The sequence below is a fragment of the Nyctibius grandis genome, chromosome 15 (genome assembly GCF_013368605.1).
Source record: "Nyctibius grandis isolate bNycGra1 chromosome 15, bNycGra1.pri, whole genome shotgun sequence".
In the NCBI taxonomy this organism is placed as follows: domain Eukaryota; kingdom Metazoa; phylum Chordata; class Aves; order Nyctibiiformes; family Nyctibiidae; genus Nyctibius; species Nyctibius grandis.
This window is the reverse complement of record NC_090672.1, coordinates 6,851,032-6,869,776: the sequence shown is the minus strand read 5'-3', so window position 1 is coordinate 6,869,776 and position 18,745 is coordinate 6,851,032. Positions and strand designations below refer to the sequence as shown.

The window sequence follows — 18,745 nt, the reverse complement described above, 5'->3', positions numbered from 1 at the left end:
GACGAGCAGACTTTGTACCTAGAAGTGATGAATTTTAATAGCAGTCTTACAGTGCTGCTTTAGTCCCTTCCAGACTGGCTTCTCCACCCTGGGATTAACTACAGACAGCCTGTTCCTCCTGCCCGGGAAATGGCTGGCTAGTTCTTGCTCCATCGTGCTTGACAGATCGCAGGGACAGGAGAGCTCGGCAGTAGCTGCTGCTCCCCTGCATCTGCCACCGTACGTAGGTGAGGTCTTGGAAACATTTAGTCCAGTTGCAAATATGTAGGAATATTCCTGGGGTTGACTGCAGCTGGGTTTAATCTTTTCTTGCTTTGGAGGTCAAAGCTCAAACATCTCTAAGCCATTTCTAAATGGTGATATTTAAGGTGCGTGGCAGAAGCATCCATGGACTGAGACCCTTCAGGGTGGTGGGCTCACACAGCCAAGTTAGCGTTACGCTTCCGAAGGGCCCAGAGCAGCCGTTTGCTGTCTGGGGTGGGAGGGTGAGTCCCTGCGGAAGGAGACTGGAGGGAGATGCCTGCCAAAGGCAGTCCCGAGCCCATTCCCTAATCTGCTGACTAGCACTGAAAGCAAGTCGTGATTAATGCCCCTGCACCTTGCCTTTGATGTACCATTTTCTCCAGAGATAACGAGATGCTCCTGGGGAGCAGGAGGGAGAGCTGGTGCCAAGGCTGCCGGTGCCGATGGGAGGAGCGCTGTGGGGAGCACAGACCTGGGCTTGACCTGAAACCTTCTCTCTCTCCAGCGTTCATCCTCATGATTATTCTGGCCCTCATCCGCATCAGCAGAGGCCAAGCTGAAGGTCACCCATCCATGGCCCAGCTATCGGGCATCCGCAATCTCTTTGGGGTGTGCGTCTACTCCTTCATGTGCCAGCACTCCCTGCCATCCCTCATCACACCCATCTCCAAGAAGAAGCACGTCAACAAGCTCGTGCTGCTCGATTACATCCTGATCCTGGCTTTCTACAGCCTCCTGTCCTTCACTGCCATTTACTGCTTCCGCAACGACACCCTCATGGACATGTACACGCTCAACTTCACCAACTGCGAGATCATCAACGTTGCCTTCATTCGCTACTTCCTGGGCCTCTTCCCCGTCTTCACCATCAGCACCAACTTCCCCATCATCGCAGTGACCCTGCGCAACAACTGGAAGACCCTTTTCCACAGAGAAGGGGGGACCTACCCGTGGGTGGTGGATAGGATTGTGTTTCCTGCCATCACGCTGATTCCCCCAGTGCTGGTGGCTTTCTGCACCCACGATCTGGAGTCCTTGGTGGGGATCACGGGAGCCTATGCTGGGAACGGGATCCAGTATCTCATTCCGGCTTTCCTGGCGTACTGCAGTCGGAAGGACACTCAGCTGGTCTTTGGCAGTGGGACAGTTAACAAGCACCTCTCCCCTTTCCGGCACACCTTCTGGATTGTGTTCGTGCTCATATGGGGCTTTTCGTGCTTTGTGTTTGTGACTGCAAACATTGTCCTGAGCGAGTCAAAGCTCTGATGGGGGGGTAGTGGCACGCTCCCTCCTGGGCTCCAGAGACTGCAGCATTTCATCTGCCCCTCTGGGACTGTGGAGCAGGGGAAAAGGCAGCGTGAAGGGAAGTTTCCAGGCCATCACCTTGGTGGCATGGGTTAGACCTGGACACTGACTTTCTCCACTCCGTTTGGGTGTGGATGGAGTGGACTCAGCCTTGTTACAACCCTGGTTCTCAGACCCGCTGTACAGAGCCCTGGGGCTGAGCCCTTGGCAGCCTGCACGCTTCACCAGTGTCCAGCCATTTCTGCCTTCAGCTCTGTTGGAGCATCGCGCTCTCCGTCCCTGCGTGGCTCTCTGTGTGCTGCAGGTCTCAGCACCCCCGAGAGCAGACGGCCTTGGCTGAGCACTAAGCTAATCGGCCAAATGTCCCTTCTCCCAGAGGCAGGGACGTGCTGTGCAGAATCCAGCAGCAGTTTGGGGGAATTGAGTCTCTTCTCCCTCCCAACCGACCTCCTGTACCAGTTGAGGGAAGAAGTTGGGGTGGGAATAGCCCTAATTCAGACAAAAATAATGTTGTGTTCTGTTACACTTTCTTTTTCTAGAGGCATTAACCTGTTTTGTGCACCGTGGATTGCCTGGGATCTGGGATCTTTTGCTTGGAGCTGGATTTCTCCAGCCCAGGAGTTTATGTTGACACTTATCCTGTTCTCCTGTGCTATGGCAGCCCCAGCCGGGCAGAGCCATGCCCCTCCGCATGCAGGGATACAGCTCTTCGCCCCAGAAAGGAGAGGGCAGCCTTGCTTCCCTCGGCCCCTGCGAGCAGCTGGCAGAGCCCTTCTCCCTTTCGCACCTTTGCACGGGCCGGTGCCGCGGGCCAGACCCTGGTGCCAGCGGTCAGGATTCGTGTGGGCTGGGGAGGTGCTAATTACCCAGTCCTGACACGCGTGAGGCCTGCAAGAGCTCTGGCTCTGCACACTGATGCATTTCCAGCCTCCTGCGCTGGGTAATTAGCCTTGAAACGAGGTGGGTGTTAACTCAGGGGACTGGGCTGGTGCCAGGAGGAGGCGGCTGTGCCCTGGCTCAGCCCTGCCTGCCAGGGCAGAGCTCCCAGTGCTGTGGGGAGCAAAACTTGAAACCCTGCCTGCACTGGGCCAGAATCCCCCCTCTTCTCTTTCTGCACGGGGTTGAGGTGGGCTTTGGGCTTGTCTGAGAATTGGGCTGCCTCTTACCTCGGGCAGCCCGTGCTGTGGGTGAGTCTCTGCTTCTGAGGCTACTGGTGGTCACTGTAACACCACACGGTGACAAGCAGCACTGGGTCCTGTGCTCTGAGCCCCTTGGGCAAAGGTCATACTGGTTTTCCTAATAAAAGGAAGATCTTTAAAAGTTTTCACCTGAAATATTTTAAGCCCCCTTATTAAAGCAGGTTCAAAGCCAGGTGCATGTCACTTACGTTAGATCCTCTTGCCCTCTGCACTTGCTGCGGTATTAAGTGTCGCCGCTCACTAAAGCAAGCTTTGAACTGCAGCTCTTTTTAATCAAGCTCCGTTTTCAAGTAGGACTTTCTGGTACCCATATGACCTGAAGTGCTTCTTCTGGGGGAGTACGCAAGTACCTGGAGCTGGATAAAAACACTTCATGGCTTTTAAAGCAAAACCCTGCACCTCTCGAGCCTGAGCACTGCCACTGTGTCCTTGGAGAGGATCCGGGGGGACTGGTTAGGATCAAGCTGGAGATGAGCTGAACAGGCATTGGCAGCCCTCGCTAGTGAGTTAAACATCCCCAAGTGCTCCGGGGAAGCTGGTGTGGCACCTTCAGTGCCAAATTAGCAAATTATTTTACAGGTAGCTGGTGCTGGTGTCTCATTTAGGATGAGGGACAGTAGCTGTGTGGGTTGGAGGGCAAATTCATGGGAGCCACCTGCGAGGCAGCTGGGAACTGGGCAGAGCTGGAGGGAGGGATTGAGTGCAGATGAAATGAGCCTTTGGAAAGCCAGAGAGGCTGCGGGGGCTGTTCCTTGGCACAGGTGTGAGTCTGTGGAGGGGGCTGAGGCCTTTCCTACCGCGCTGCCTGCCCTAGGCTGCCCGTGCTTCGCAAGGCGCTTGGCTCAGCCTCCATCCCTGCAAGTGCCCATTTCAGTCTCTTGCCTTCACATTTCATGGCCAGCCAGAGAACGGGGCTGTCTGTTACTTCATCTCCTCTCATCCTCCCTTCCCCTCTTAGGGCTGCCCGTGGTCTCCCTCCCTCCCCTCCTGCCCCTGTTTCGTACAGGGTAGCCTCCTGGTATCCTCCTGCCTTGCCTGGGGTGGGAGGTGGGGGGAGCCCAGCCTGGCACACCCTCTCCTGCCATCTCATATTTAAAGATGTGCCTTCTCTTCCCTGGCCTGGGTGACCACCTCTCCTCCTCGGTGCGTGGCAGTGACTTCTAAGGGCCCTTAGCCCTAAAAGCTGCCTGGATCCGGGTGTTGGAGGCAGTGGTATGGTGAGGGCTCGCATCCTGAGCCTGGCCTGTGCCATGCGACCTTACCGAGAAGGACTCTGGTCCCCAAGGAGCACGAGTGCTTTCTTAAATAAATAACCACAAATTCCCAGGCACCCGCTGTCCTTGCACAGCAGCAAAACAAATCTATCCAAGGACTGGGGGTGATGATTAACAGAAAGAATCTCTACAGTAGAGAGAGAACATTTTTCATATAAAACATGACATAACAATGCCTTAAAAATTACTGGAGGAAGCGGGGAGGGGACGGCCCGGGGGAGCCAGCACTGCCTGGGGGTGGGCTGGGGGGACGCGGGGTGACCCCAGCTCCGTGCGGGGCCGGAGCTCCCTCCTCTCACCCATCACGAATGAGTCTGGTTTTATTCGGCCGTTATCAACACTAACGATTCATTATTACAGATTCTCACGTGCTGCTTGTCCTGACTGTCATTAGTTTTCAAAAAAAAGGATTAAAAAAAAAAAAAAACCCAATAAAATGCACATTATACATCTGGTTTAGTGTGGCTTCTTTTTCCACCCCCTTCCTCATCTCACAGTACCGAGCAGCTATTCCTGGAGGGGATGGCTGTGAGTGATGGGGCTGCGGGCCAAGGAGAAATGGCAAGCGGAGAGGCTAATGGAGACCCTCACCTCTTCTTCTCTATTAGCCTCCTGCAACTCTGGGCGGTAGCTGCAATCTCAATTAAAACATCTGTACTTTCCCCTTCTCAATTACGGCTCCTTACACTTAAAACCAAACAAATTGAATTGCTCCGCCGCCTCGGGCTGCAAAGGCAGTTTCTGCCAGCAAATTTATCACCACCATAAAGCGCTGCTTGATTTATGTTAAAATATTAAAACAGATCTTTATGATGGAAATAAACACTTTCTGCTGTGATTCTCTCGAAGGAGCCCACAAGCAGCGGAGGATTTCGGGGCTTGGGCTGTAAATCTGAGCTCAAACTGGCATCGGGGATGGAGTCGGGCTTTTGCAGCACTTCGAAGAGCAACGGACAGGGAAGGAAAAATAAGAACTTGGCGCCTGAGAGGCAGGTTTAGACAAGGCTGAACGTCACCAAGTCACAGCGTGTCCCCTGGGGAGTTCGGCTGGTTGGAGGTTTGTGAGAAGATGCTCACCAGCCTTTCCCCCGCGTGGGTTTGGGCAGCTGGGAGCTGTCGGCAGCTTGGGGAAGGGCACCCTGCTGCGGGGGCTCGGCCGGGGGGCTGCCGGCAGCCTGAAGCCATTCCCCAGGTGGCTTCATGCTGGGGCAAAGGGCTTCTTCCACTAGGTCAGCAGCTGGCACCCAGCTGGCTCCTGCCGACCTCCCCGCTGTGCTGCGGCCCCAGGGCTCTCCCCGGCGCGGGGACGGGGCACGGTGATGTGCCCGAGTTGGTGCAGGGGGCGGATGGGACCCCAGGGCAGGTTTCATGCCGCAGCTTTACCCTGGCAGGAGGCAGGGACCGGAGGCGGCTGTGCGTGCTGCTGCCTCCAGCATCCTTGGGCACAGGCATGGCAGCACCCTGCTCTCCCCATGCTGGCACCAACAATTTCCTGGCCCCATATCTTTTCTGGTTGTACCATTTGTGATTTAACCAGCTGCCCCCCCACCCTCACCGGAGCCACCGTCTCCCCATAGCATCACCACCACGTCCTTGCCATTGGGCACCTCCTCCCTATGGTTGACCTGCCTTGTGCCCCCTTTCCTCAGCAGGACAGGGCTCACGATGCCGACAGCAAAAATAATGCATGCTGTGGCGATGCCAGAGCCAGCAGGGCCAGGGGGGTGGGCAGGCAGAGCCCCCCGGAGCAGGGCCGAACCCCGGGGTGGGTGGCCAGCAGCAGGGGTGGGTGGCCAGCAGCCGAGCCAGCCGTATTTCTCTTCACACATAAACGCCCGCAGTGTCCCGGGGCGTCCCGGGTGCCAGAGCCGGCTGAATTAAAAAGTGATTGATTAGGCAATTTCACCAAAAAGAAATAATATCCCTCAGCGGCTGTTAAGCACTAAACCACCCAACGCCAGCTTTGGAAAGCCCGGGCAGAGGGTGCTTCCAGGCTGCTGCTGCCCTGCGGGTTTGTCCCTGGTGCAGGCGGGGTGCGGGGATGCTGCAGGAGCAGCTCAGCCTGTCCTTGGTCCTGGGAGGGGGTCACGCAGCTCCCACCTGCTCTGGGTGCTCGTGCCCCCGTGTCCCATTCGGCTCCTCTCCCCCCAGTGCCCACATCAGCACCGGGAATGGGAGAAAAATGCTTCTCATCCATCCCAATTAGCCTATAAAGATGATTATACAAATGCCACCATGGTGGCAGGGGACCAGCCTTACACCGGGTGCTAACACCCGTCCCCAGGGCCACCTCCCCTGGGAGCACCCACAGCACCCCCATCCCCTGTCCCTCACTGTCCTCAGCAAAGTCCTTCAATAAAACATGAAGCAAATCCATTTGGCCTCTGCTGAGTCACTGGGGACATCACTAATTAATTTAAAGTGTGGGTTGGGAATTTTTCATATTTAATTTTTTCCCCTTTTCCACTCCCTTTTGTTCTCGCAGCCCCAACCCCAGCTCAGGCTTGGCCTTGGCAGCACAGCTGCATCTGCTGGCTTCCTTGGGCCAAAAAAGCCACAATTTGGGGGTAAAGCTCCCCAGGCCGTATTGGAGCCTCCTGGGGACCAGCCTGTCACCCTCGGGGGTGACCGGGGCACCCGGCTGGGGAGAGCTGCCCCGAACACACGGGTGCCATCGCCTGGGGCAGCCCCGCAAGGATCCCGGAGCCTTCAGCCGGGTTTATTTATTTATGGCCTTTATTTATACCCCAGCACCTCCCTCCCTGCCAGGAGGCTTCGGAGGAGCTGCCAAAGCAATTAAGGGACAATTGCGATGATAAATAAGTAACAGGACTTAAAGCACCGGCACTGGAGTATGATGGGAGCCAGGCTGGGGGATGTGGGGGGGGCCTGGCTGGATTTAACCCTAGACAGATGGGGTGGGTGGATTGATGGACAGACGGATGGACAGACAGACATTGCCAATGCTTTTGACCCTGGGCCACGCGTGTCCGGGCCCTTCGTGACCTCCCTGGGGCTTTGCAGCCATCCCTGGGGCAGGGCTGGGTGTCCCGGAGCAGCCCGTGCCCTCGTCCCCTTGCTGTCAGCGGCCCCGGCTGCTCGGTGGCTGCTCGGTGGCTGCCAGCAACCCCAACAGCTGCTTTTAAATAGGGGAAAAAAAAAAAAAAGACAACCAAAAAAATGGAGCTTTAGAGCAGTGTCTTGTGGGGATGATGCCCGGCAGAGCGAGGCTGTGTGAGACATGTACATCAGGAGAAGAATTAAACCTGGCTCATCCATCCTGCCTGATTTATGGCTCCATCAGCCTGGGAAGGTGGGATTTTTTTCCCCTCTCTTTCCCCCCCCAGCACACCTTCCCATGCTGTGCTGTTGGTTTGCAGTGTGGGAGCATCACTTGCCGAGCCGAGCTCCCAGCACCGCAAACCCGAGCAGGGTGCAGTAACTCCAGCTTCGGTGCTCAGCTCCGGCCTCAGCGCAGGCTGATGGCTCCTAAGTCATTATCCCCCAACGTGGCTTAATGAGGTGCCGTTTGCCTTTGCCGGGCTGCTGCTGGTGGGACGAGCCCGTGCCAGGGCTCAGCAGGGATGGGAGGCGAGCGGGGAGGGGGTGCACAGGGCCACCAGCACCCCCGTGACACAGGGGTGAGCCAAGGGCAGCCCTGGGCTCATGGAAGAAGGGTCCGCAGCCGGTTGAAAATGTCTCTTTAATGACCTGGACGTGGCATTTCGAGTCCCTCAAATGAAACCAAAACGTGACGGCAACACAGCAGCAGTGAGGTTGGTGTCCTCGAGTCCCCGGCCAGCCCTACCTGCGGGGACAGCCCGAGCCCGTGCGCCCCAGCCCCCGCCACGCTCCTCCGACCCCCCCAAAGCGCACGGGACCCGCCGAGCTGCTTGGAGCATCCCGCTGCCGGCAGTGCGGGACCCCGGGAGGCTGGAGACGGACCGGGGGGACACCCAGGCAAAGGGCAGGCAGGGGGGTGGAGGGACCCCCCCATCACACCTCTGACTCCAGGCTGGACACCCGCCGCCAGGACCCGCCGCCGCAGGGACTCGTCACCCCACGCGCCACCAGCAGGTTCCTCCTCTCCGTCCCCCCGTGCCTCCTGCAGTCTCTGCAGCCGCCGTCCCAGCGCCCGGCCCCCCGGCCGCAGCCCGCCGGCACCCCGGGGTGCTCACGGGGCGGCAGGGACCCCCACGAGAGGCGCCCCGGGTAGAGGGGCAGGTTGGCGTAGGAGTTCACACGGGCGTACGGCGTGGTGGTGGCACGGGGGTTTTGCCGGCAGGCCTCGCGGTAGGACGGCAGCCTGGGCATGGGCGAGCGCGGTGGCAGCCGGCCGGTGGCCTGGGGACAGCGGGGGCCACAGCCAGAGTCGGCTTCGGGGAAGAGGTCGGGCAGGTGGGCAGCACCGCAGCGCCGCGGCCCCCCGGGACGCCGCCGCTCGCCCCGCTCCCCCGGCACCCTGCCCGAGCCCGCCTGCCCACTCGGCTTCTCCCACTCCATCCCCGCGGCCTCCGGCCTGGCCAGCTCGCCCCCAGCTCTGCAAGTCCTGGTGGCTTTGGAGAAGGCGCCGTGAGGGCAGGACAGGGGCAGGAAGGTGCTGCCCACCTCCCGCCTCTTCTCCACTGCTGAGAGCAGCCGGGGCAGCGTCCCCGAGCCCCCGTGGGCTCCGTCCCCAGGGAGCAGGGGGGTGTTTTGCGGCCGGTCCCCTCGCCCCACCGGCCGCTTGTGCTCCCTGTAGATGTCCGGCGGTGGGAGGTCCCTGGGGGACGTGGGGGGCGGGAGGGGAGCCCCGATGTGGTTCCCCACCAGTGCCTGCTCCCCCAATTCCCCCCCTGGGGAGGTCTTTGCCGGGAAGTGGGGGAAACCAGGGAGGGCTTCCTCGCCAGCGCAGCCACCCCGAAACTTCAGGGGGTGGAAGAGGCGGGGGACGTGCTCTTTCGCCCCTCTCCACTTGTCCTCCCCAGGCAGCCGTGAGTCCACGGGGATGGGCTGGGGCAGTGGCAGCCCCAGGGGAGCACCCTTGGGTGCATAGGGTCTCCCCAGCCTCTCGGTGGGTGCCGGGCCGGAGGAGGGGGCCCGGTGGGCACCGGTGCTGTTCTGCACCACGAGCTGGGGTGTCCTCAGGGAGAAGGTGGTCTGGAGGCGCTCGCTGCGGCTGCTCCAGTCCTCGATGGTGCGGGTGGCCTGCTCCAGTGAGCCGCCCACGCTAGCCGTTGACACCATCTCCTTGGCCGCCTGCAGCATCTTCAGCACGTTGGCCTGGGCCGAGTTGGCGGTGACGTCGGGCGTGGGTGCCCGCCCGGGGCTCGCCAGGGTCTGCACCCCGCTAAAGCAGCTGTAGATGCCCTGTGGAGAGAAGGGGGGGACCCCCCACTATCAGTGGGGCCGTCGGGGTCCTGCACCCACAAACCCACCCCACCAAGCTGAGATGCTGAGGTGTCTTGATGGCACAGATGTCCCCTCCGCAGCATCCCCAGCGCTGACACCGTCCTCCGTCTCCCCAGGGATGCTAACACAGGCGCCGGGTCACGCCCAGGGCTGAGCCCTTTTACAAAAAAACTGGCTTTTCTCCCCCACCAAGAGCTCACACCAGCGGGAGCATCTCCAGCCCCTCCTGTGCAGTGGTGCCCACCAAGCCATGCCCAGCCCCATGACACCATGTAAGGACATTTGGGCCCCTCGAGAGCCCCTGGCAGCATCCCTCACCCTGCTGATGGCCAGGAGGAAGTCGAGCTTGTGGGATTTGGGGACGGAGTGACGCAGCTTCCAGTAGACAAGGTGCTCCCAGGCGAAGACCAGCAGGCTCAGCCCCATGGCCACCAGCAGCATGTAGAAAACCCCGGCCATGTTGTCGATGTCCAGCTTGCTGCTCATCACCTCGTTCTTCTCGTTCTGGCAGATCCCCGACAACCAAACTGTCTCCAGCTTCTGGGTCTCACCTGAGGCCAGGCACACACAGCAGTGAGGGGGTGAAAATGCCACCCCCCCCCCACCGACATCATGTCCCCAAGCACAGCCCCTGCCCATCCCCACCCTACTGTGGTTGGACGAGGAGGAGAAAATGACCCCCAAGACCCTGGAGCTGTTATCAGCTCAGCCCTTGCTGCTGCCCTTGGCCTGAGCATCTCACTGGTCACTCATCCTTCTCCAGGGCCCTCTCCTGTCTCTGTCCCCCACCCATGTGCCAGCCAGCCCTGCTCACTGTCCCCTCCCCAGGCTTCTCCTCCTGACCCTCAGGTTTTGTGCATGGCCATCTCCAGGATTTTACAGCCTGCAAGAGGAGGGACCCCCCAGAGGGAATGACCCCCCCCAGCACCCAGCTGGAGAGATGCTGCTGGGTTTAATGTCACCTGAAAGGAGATGGTGGAGAAAACCACCTCACCTGACCCCCTCGGTGGCATCCTGCAATGAGCCGTGGAGGCTGTGCAGGGTCCAGGGACCAAAGCCACCCACTCCAGTGAAGGAGAGGACAGTGATGCCTGGTCCCTCTTGGGTTAGTCTGCAGGGCGGGGGCGAGGTGAGGACGGCAACAGGGCTAACGAGAAGGTCACCCGGGCACCTACCGTCTCCCAGGAACTGGAGCAGGGCCAGGTCGATGGCCCGTTTCCAGCGCGAGTCCTTCTGCATGGCGATGCCGTAGCCTGTGGTGGCGAACACCTTCCCGCTGCCAATGGTCACCAGCTTGCAGCCCTCGTCCTTGCCCGCCATGTAGTTGAGCACCGCCGCATCGTAGATGAAGGCATCCAGCTTCCTGCCCCGAAACCAGGAGGGAGGGTGAGGAGGGGACCCAGCAGCCCTTTTTTGGGAGCTGCACCCCTTTTTGGGGAGCTGTTCCCCTTTCAGGGAGCTGTAACCCATCTGGAGGGGGTTGTGTCCTCTTTGGGGGATCTCTGCCCCATCTTGGGGAGCCATAACCCCATTTAGGAGGCAAGTACCCAGACTGGGGGGGCTGTATCCCATCTAAGGGAGCCATACTCCATCTGGGAGGGGCTGCATCCCTTTTGGGGGGAGCTGTATGAAGCTCTACCCCATCTGCAGGGGGTTGCAACCTGTTTGGGGGAGCCCATACCCCCGTGCAGGGAAGTTGCCCAGAGCCATACCCCATCTGGGAGAGCCATACCCAGCCTGGGGAGCCCATATCTCACTTGAGGGGGAGCTGTACCCCAATTGAGGAAGCCCTACCCCATCCAGGAGGGACTGTACCCCATCCCAGGGAGCCATAGTTCATTGGGGGGTCCTGTATCCCATTTGGAGGAGCTGTACCCCAGCTCTGGGAGCCGTACACCATTTGGGGGAGCCATACCCCGTTTAGGGGAGCCGTACCCCATTTTGAGGCTGGTGAGGGCGTCCTCCACGGAGCGCTGGTTGTACTTCACCATGTGGGTGTGCATGTCGGGGTAGTTGCTGCGGATGTTCCTCTCGGTGCTGCCATTGGGGACGGTGCCAAAGCGGAACGGGGGGTACTGCTCCTGCGGCTTCTGAAACTGCAACGGGGGGCCCCGGGGAGCAGCATCACACAGAGTCCATGTCCCCAGCATGTCCGCCCTCCCCACAGCCAGCCCTCCACCCACCCACCCGTGCCCAGCCAGCAGTGACATGCAGCCTCCCCCCAAGTTCTCCTCACCCAAAAAAAACCCCTTATGATCTTTGAGGCATCCCAGCCCCATCACCAGCCCCACCTTCCTGTCGCTGAGCCCTGACACGGTGTCGATGTACTGCTCCTGGATCATGAAGGCGGCCAGGTTGGCGGTGTAGCTGGCGAGGAAGATGACGGCGAAGAAGGCCCAGATGAGCACCATGATCTTGCTGGTGGTGCCCTTGGGGTTCTCGATGGGCACTGAGTTGTTGAAGACCAGAGCCCACAGCAGCCACACTGACTTGCCAATGGTGAAGGAGGGACCTCCCGGCCCTGCAGGGACAGGGGACAGAGGGGACAGCCATCAGCCTGGCCAGGGGTGTATGTGTGTGTCCCCCCGCCCAGCTCCTGCCTCCCCCCACTCACTCTTGCCGCTGGTGAGGTTCTGGTTGTAGCCGACGGGGCTGAAATACTCGAACACGAAGACGGTGACGGCCACCACGGTGAGGCACATCACAAACATCATGACCCACACGGCCGGGCTGTAGGGCTCTGCAAGGCAAGTGGGACCCCGTCAGCCCCCCTGGACACCCCACAGCTCCCCAGGAGCCCTCCCCGACAGACGGGGCTCGTTCTCCTGAATCCTGCCTCTCCTCGGAGAGAAGACAGGAACCGGCAGCACCGTGGCCGAGCAGACCCACAGGACATCAGGAGGGAAGGGGGTGCTGTGAGGTGGGGGGATGTGGCCGTGCTTCCCTGCCTAAATAAAACCAATCAATGGGGAGACGCTAACGAGACACTGCCCAGCTCCGGGGCCATCAGCAGGAGAGTTTCCCATGGGATCATGGGTTGTCCCCCACGATGGCTCTGGCCATGGGATCATGCCTGCTCTGGGCATGGGACCAGCCCTCCCAGCCCCGCTCAGCCCCTGGGAGAGCCCCCCGGGAGCTGGGGGTGGGTGGCGAGCCCCCACCTGCCCGGGACGGAGCGGTGGGGATGCATCCGGGCCCTCGGCACGTGGCCGCCGAGGTCCATTTGTCAGCAAGTCCTTCGCTGTCAGGGAGGAGAGGCCTCCCCTGATGGGGACACGGCTCATTAGCGCGGGACACGCGAGGCGGTGGCACGGGGACAGCGGACCCCGGCCCTGCCCAACTGTGGCGGGATGCTCCATCTGTCCCTGGGGCCGGCCAAGGTGACCTTGGGGGGGGGATCGGACACTGCGGCGTGGGGGGGACAGGAGGGGGAAGATGCGCCCAGGTAGCGATGTCCTGCACCCCACAGCACCCCTGGCTCCAGCCGAGCCGGTCGCTGCTGCTTGCCAAAAGCCTCAAGCCCTGGCCGAGTGCTCAGGCTGGATTTCGTGGTGACCTTGGCCACTCTCCTGCCCTCCCGAGGCTGCAGCTCGGCTTTTTTTAAAAACTCATTAAAACTTTTAGCGCCAGCGGGTTCCTGCACCCGGCTTAACCGCGGTGATGGTGGCAGAGAGAAGGGGTCCCCGGAGCAGAGCTCAGAGCTGGCAAATCCCCGGCTTGTCTCCCCCCCCGTGTCCCCATCCTCCTTCTTCCACCCAAGTCATGAAAAGAGGAGGAACCCACCGATCCCAGCCTCCGTCTCCGTAATAAAGGGATTATTCATGAGGAAGCCCCAAAGCCGGCAGCAAAACCTCCTTCCCTTATGACTTACAACCAGGCTTTTTAAAACAAAAAGTTATTAAAACCCAACGATATTTCTAATTTGCATTTGTCGGGAGCGTGGGATGAACCTGCAGACAGACGGATGGACGGATGGAGGGACATACGGCTCACCCAGGAAGGCGGAGGGGGAGACGGTGCCGTTGCTCCTGGCCACCATGACGCTGATGCCCGTCTCCACGAAGGGCACGGAGAAGTCCACGATCTCCGAGCGCTCCTCGTTGATGGTGAGGGAGCCGATGGCCATGTCTGCGCGCTTATAGTACACCTGGGGAAGGGGCAGACGGTCTCAGGGTGGGCAGAGGGACCTACACCACCTTCCCCAGGTATCCCTCATCTCCAGCATGTCCAACCTGAAATTTTGGCTTTTTTTTTTGATGTTAACTTCTTAAATGACCAGTGACACAAACACAATCAGCTGTAGGGTCATAAATGTTCAGCTGACTCCCCTGCTCACCCTCTGCCACCGAGACTTGCCCATAAGCACCATGATTTACGATCACACCTCCCCGCTCCTCATGCCGAGCTGTCCCCTGCCAAGGGACGTGTCCCACCGCTGACACCCCCAATCCCATCTCAGCAGGGAAGCCCCAGGCCAGGGCATGCCCACCCCTACCTCACCAATCATGCCGTTCCAGACCCCACGGACGATCTTGCCGTGTTTGCCGTTCGTCACCAGGTAGAGGTCATAGGAGAACTTGACTGCCTTGGCCAGCTTCTTCAGGATGTCGATGCAGAAGCCCTTGCAGCACAGCTTGGTGTAGGGATCCACAAGGCCATCGCCACTGAAACCACACCAGGAAAAACAGGTTGGGCCAACCAAAGGTGCTCTGAGCACGCTGGTGTCTCCGCGTGCCCAGGGAGCGGTGGCCAAAATCACTGAGCTCCATCTTCTCTGCTCACCTCTGGGAGGAGTTGGTCTGCTTGCGGCAGGGCACGGTGTTGCGCACGCAGACTCCGGTGCTGGGGTCCGTGTTCTCCACGATGACGAAGGGTCTCTCCTCCAGCGTGGCCACCGTGAGGTGGCGGTTGTCAACCACGGGCTGCAGGAAGGAGCCGTAGCGGGGCCACACCGGGTACTTCATGTGGATGATGCCTTTCTCCCACTTGCCCACCTGTCCCCAAGGGAGAGCGTACCGTCACCCCAGCGAGGGGCTCTGGGGGTCACACGAGGTCCCGTCTTCATCCTCCCCATGTCTTTGGGACTTGTTTTTCCCAGAGCATCGTTAGGCTGGAGCTGAGCTGTGGTGAGGCCCATCTCAGCACCCCCTTCCCCACTCACCAATTGACCACAGGGCAAAGTTTTTCCTCCTGGGCCCCAAACACTGGGCTTGGGTGAGCACAAACCTGGCCAAAATTCACTCAAAATACTTTTAAACTAGAAAAACACCCTCCGCAGCATGTTTCAGGTCTAGGCATGTGGGTGCCCTTCTCCAGAGGTGAGCAGCTGCGTTTTTGCCTCTTTTGGAACTTTTCAGTCAAATTGCAGGGAAAAAAAAAACCCAATTCTTGGCAGAGCTTTGGTGTCCAGCATTGCCACAAAGCCCCACCATGCTGCCATGGGTACCTTTGGTACCAGCCATGGGTTTTGCATAGGAGAGCCTTCCCCAAGGTGGGACCCCAGCCCATGCATGGCCCCGGGCTCACCCTACCGAGCCACCCCGCAGTATGCCCATCCCCAAGGTTCCGGGTGTCCTACCATCTCCCAGAGCCGGTGCTGGTTGAGTGAGATCACCACCATGGTGGGCCTGACCAGGTAGCCACCTTCATTGAAGGAGAAGTCCCTGTGCTCCCACGTCACGTTGAGGAGGTGCCTGGTGGGACACAGCACCCGTGAAACCCCAGCTGTGCATCCCAGCCCCGTACAGCCCTCCTCCTCCTCCTCCTGCAGCTCCAGCCAGGCTGCCACAGGTCCCACGGAGACACGGGGGGATGAGAGCTGGGGACCAGGTTTAGCCCCTACACAAGGGGCAGCGGGGAGCTGGAGAAAGCCCTGCCAGCAAGGAGGCACCAAGGATGGACCGCTGCAGGGCTGAGGATGCACAGACTGCCGCAGCAGCCCCGAGGGGCCACGTTTGCACTGCGAAGCAGAGCTGGGAACCCCCCCGAGACACCCCGTGGGTCCCAAGTCACAGAGAGGCATGAGAAAAGGCAAGGGCTGCTCTGGGGAGATGCTCCAGCGGAACCCCAGCCGAGAGGCATGGACCACCAGCTGCAGCCCACAGCGAGCATCATCCCCCCGCCCACCAGCTTCATCCTCCTCCTCCCCTGCCCCTTCCCTCTCTGTTTCCCCATTTCCCCCATTTCACACCCACCCCAGCGGGTCCCTGGACCTCACCGGTAGAAGCTGGTGTTGGTGGCAGTGGCCCCAGCGGGAGCCTGGCAGTCCCGTCCCACCTCCGGGAGGTAGCCATGGGCCCGGAAGAAGCTGGCTGCCCCCATGGCGATGATGGCCACCCCATCCCGCACCTTCTGCCGCAGGCTCAGCTTCCAGCTCTCCGTCACCACACTGATGAGGCCAACGGGGAAGGAGGCAGGTGGCACCTCCATGTTGCCCACCGTCAGGCTGGGCACGATCCAGACGTAGCCCGGCCCCACGAGGCCAGCTTGTTCCGCCATGGAGAAGAGGTACTCGGCCTCCTCCCGCGAGCAGTAGACGATGAGGACCTGGGCATCGATCTGCCGCAGGAGCCGCTGCGTCCTGGAGCTGCTCTGCTCCTGGCTCATCTCAAAGGTGAGCACCTCCTGCAGCTCCCAGCCAAAGTAGCTGGCATCCGTGAAGGAGCGGATGACGTCCAGGAAGATGTTATAGCCCGGGTAGAGGCTGGTGATGACAGCGAAGGAGCCCCAGTCGTATTCCTCCAACACCTTGAAGATGACCTGGATTTGTTGCTCGATGGAGACACCCAACTGCAGGAAAGCCGAGCCAGGCTCCTGCGGGAGGAGAAGGGGCTCAGGGGCTGCTCCAGCACCATGGTCCAGGTGTCCTGTGCAAGATGTCTTGAACTCACCATCACAAAGGGCTCGAGGGAGCCATGAACTGGCATGGGCCATGGGCTGGAGACACCCAAAATGGGACTGATCCACCGGTGGTCTCTGAGGAACCTCATCCCACACAAAGGGTCAGGCCCTATGGCCTCTCCTCCATTTCTCAGCTCATGGACCGAAATTCCATCCAGTGCTTTCCAAAGGAGACCAACAATTTCTCCTTAAACTGGGAGGGGAGGGGGCGAGGGCTCTGCCAGGCGAGTAACTCCCATCCCAGCTCCAACTCACTACCTGCTGCCGGAGCCCGCACGGCTCCTTCCCCCCCGCCCCACTTCCCCGGCCATCTGGCCTCTCATTAGCAATCCTTAATTGATCTGATTCTGTCTTAAATGATTCAGCGAATGGCATTTGTGGAAGGTCTCATGCAGGCAGCAGCGTTTTGCCACCCAGACCCCCTCCACGTCCAGAGAAGTAGGTTTTCCCATGAGGCCAGTGGTCCAGTTAGAGGGATAAGACCCAGGGAGTCCCAGCTGGGGAGCTGCTGGGGACCTCAGACCCATGGGAGGAGGAGGAGAAGGTTGAGCCTTCAGACGAGTCCCTCCCCCACCCCCAAAATACCCAACCCCTATAGAAAGCTGCAGAAAAACCCCCAGACCACAGCAAAGCCGTGGCTAATTGTCAGCTGAGTGAGGCTCCACCTAGAGCCCCCTACACCCACCCGAGTCCATTGCACCCACCGTCACCCACCCCCAGTGGGCAGCAGCTCGGGGTGGTCCAGGAGCACCGGTTGGTGCAGGCAGGGCTGCCAAGGTGCCATCCAGGGGGTTTAGTCCCCAAAACCTCTGAGCAACCAGAGCATGAAACCAATGCCCCAAGGAGCGGCAGGGTCTCCACCCCGGGGGCTGCTGCCCTGGGCGGGAGCCAGCACTGGGACCCCTCTGGTGCCTGGGCTGGGCAGGGTGAGATGAGCAGCCAGCAGGTCGCCCAAATCTCCCCGGGAGGGATCGAGCCTTGCCACAGCCCATCGCTGCCCACTCAGCACCTTCCAGCCCAGCTCCAGCTCTCTCTGCCGCCAGCGCTTCCCGGCAGGCAGGTGACAGTGACAGTCTCTGATGTCGGCGAGGAGCAGAGAAGCCAAAAAATCCCGTGTGAGCCCATGGTGCAACTGAGATGGCTGCCACAGCCAGGCGAGGCTTCTCCACGCTGCCTGCCCAGCCAGTTCAGGGCTGGATCCGGCCCCAGTGGGGCGCGGAGGGAGGAGGATGGGGACATGCCAACCCTGCCGCTGCCCTGGCAGACCCCAGCACCCCGTGGTGGGCACAGCCTGGAGGGGACAGGGAGCAGGACACCAGGGAAGGTCCTTGCAGAGAGCACTGAAGTCCTCTCCCATGTCCCACCACACCGGTTGGCCACGCTGTTGCAGCCACTGCCTGTTCCTGCCCACGAGCCCCTGGGCTGCAGCCCAGCAGCTCCTCTGCCCTCCAGCATTTCACATCCCATATCTACCCCTCTCTAATAATCCTTCATTTCTCCCCCGCCCCCGGAAATAGCCCCTGGCAACCACCTCACCTTCGGGGTCAGGACCACAGCAGACCCCCCACTGATGCTGATGACGGGGACCTGGGTCTGGGAGGAGATGAAGTCAAGGATTTGGGCCACAGCCTCCGTGCCGACGTTGTCCTCGAAGATGATGCCGTGGATCTTGTGGCTGGCGAGGATGTTGCAGATCTGGGTGAGGAGGGTGCTGGGGTTGGTGTTGTTGACGATGACCGTGATGGGGTGGATCTCCAGGGGCATGTCCAGGAAGCTCTGGGGACTCAGGCGGGAGCGGATGTGCAGGGGGTAGGACGTGCCCCCGAACACCACGGCCACGTTGACCACCGGCTCCTCGGGGCCCGGCAGCAGGAGGTCCATGAAGGCAGCCGAGCAGCCCAGCACCATCGACAGTAGCAGAGCGTGTGCCAGCGCTCTGCCCATGTCCACCGCCGCGTCCCTGCCAGGACAGGACACAGCCCCTCACATCCAGCCGCCTGCCAGGACCCCCGGCCCCGCTCACCCCAGCCCTCCCCACCGCCCTGGGGACAGCACCAGGGAGGGTTGACCCCAGGGGCAGGGCAGGACCCTCGTCCTTTGGAGGCTGGACGTGGTGGAGGGATGACCACCCACCGCACACCCCAGTGCCATGTCCCTTGTCCCCAGTGCCACCAACCACTAACTCTTTCCAGACGGTCGCTGCTTCCCACCACCACCCCACCCCAGCACCACCGTCCCCCTCCCGCCCCTCTTCCTCCTCCAAAAGCCATCACTGCTACGACGTGGGGACAGGAGGAGCTGGCAGCTCCTTGGTGCCTCTCTCCACAGCTGACAGCCACCTTCAGTATTTCGAGGCTTTGCCCTTGAGGGAGGGTTCAGCTCCGCAACGCCCATGTTGGGATTTTGCAAACCACATGGTCACCGGAGCAGCCA

At 60.4% G+C, this 18,745-nt stretch overlaps 2 protein-coding genes across 3 annotated transcripts in view; one reads left to right on the top strand and one right to left on the bottom strand.

Moving 5' to 3' along the window:
- Nucleotides 1-4,217, top strand: part of TMEM104 (transmembrane protein 104) — a 44,087-nt gene extending 39,870 nt beyond the window's left edge. For both annotated transcript variants that reach the window (XM_068413224.1, XM_068413223.1), the window contains exon 10: nucleotides 749-4,217. In XM_068413224.1, coding sequence (XP_068269325.1) covers nucleotides 749-1,509 — 761 coding nt within the window. In that variant the 3' untranslated portion in view covers nucleotides 1,510-4,217. The remainder of the gene's footprint in view (nucleotides 1-748) is intronic.
- Nucleotides 4,218-8,017: 3,800 nt separating this feature from the next.
- On the bottom strand, nucleotides 8,018-18,256 carry GRIN2C (glutamate ionotropic receptor NMDA type subunit 2C). The gene is made up of 12 exons (XM_068413259.1): nucleotides 17,849-18,256; nucleotides 15,630-16,225; nucleotides 14,991-15,105; nucleotides 14,195-14,406; nucleotides 13,908-14,121; nucleotides 13,406-13,559; nucleotides 12,027-12,152; nucleotides 11,704-11,933; nucleotides 11,348-11,508; nucleotides 10,588-10,775; nucleotides 9,731-9,963; nucleotides 8,018-9,370 (listed from the first exon to the last, which is right to left on the bottom strand). The coding sequence occupies exons 1-12, from the start codon at nucleotides 18,254-18,256 to the stop codon at nucleotides 8,018-8,020; spliced, it is 3,990 nt and encodes a 1,329-aa protein (XP_068269360.1).
- Between the last annotated feature and the right edge of the window lie 489 nt (nucleotides 18,257-18,745).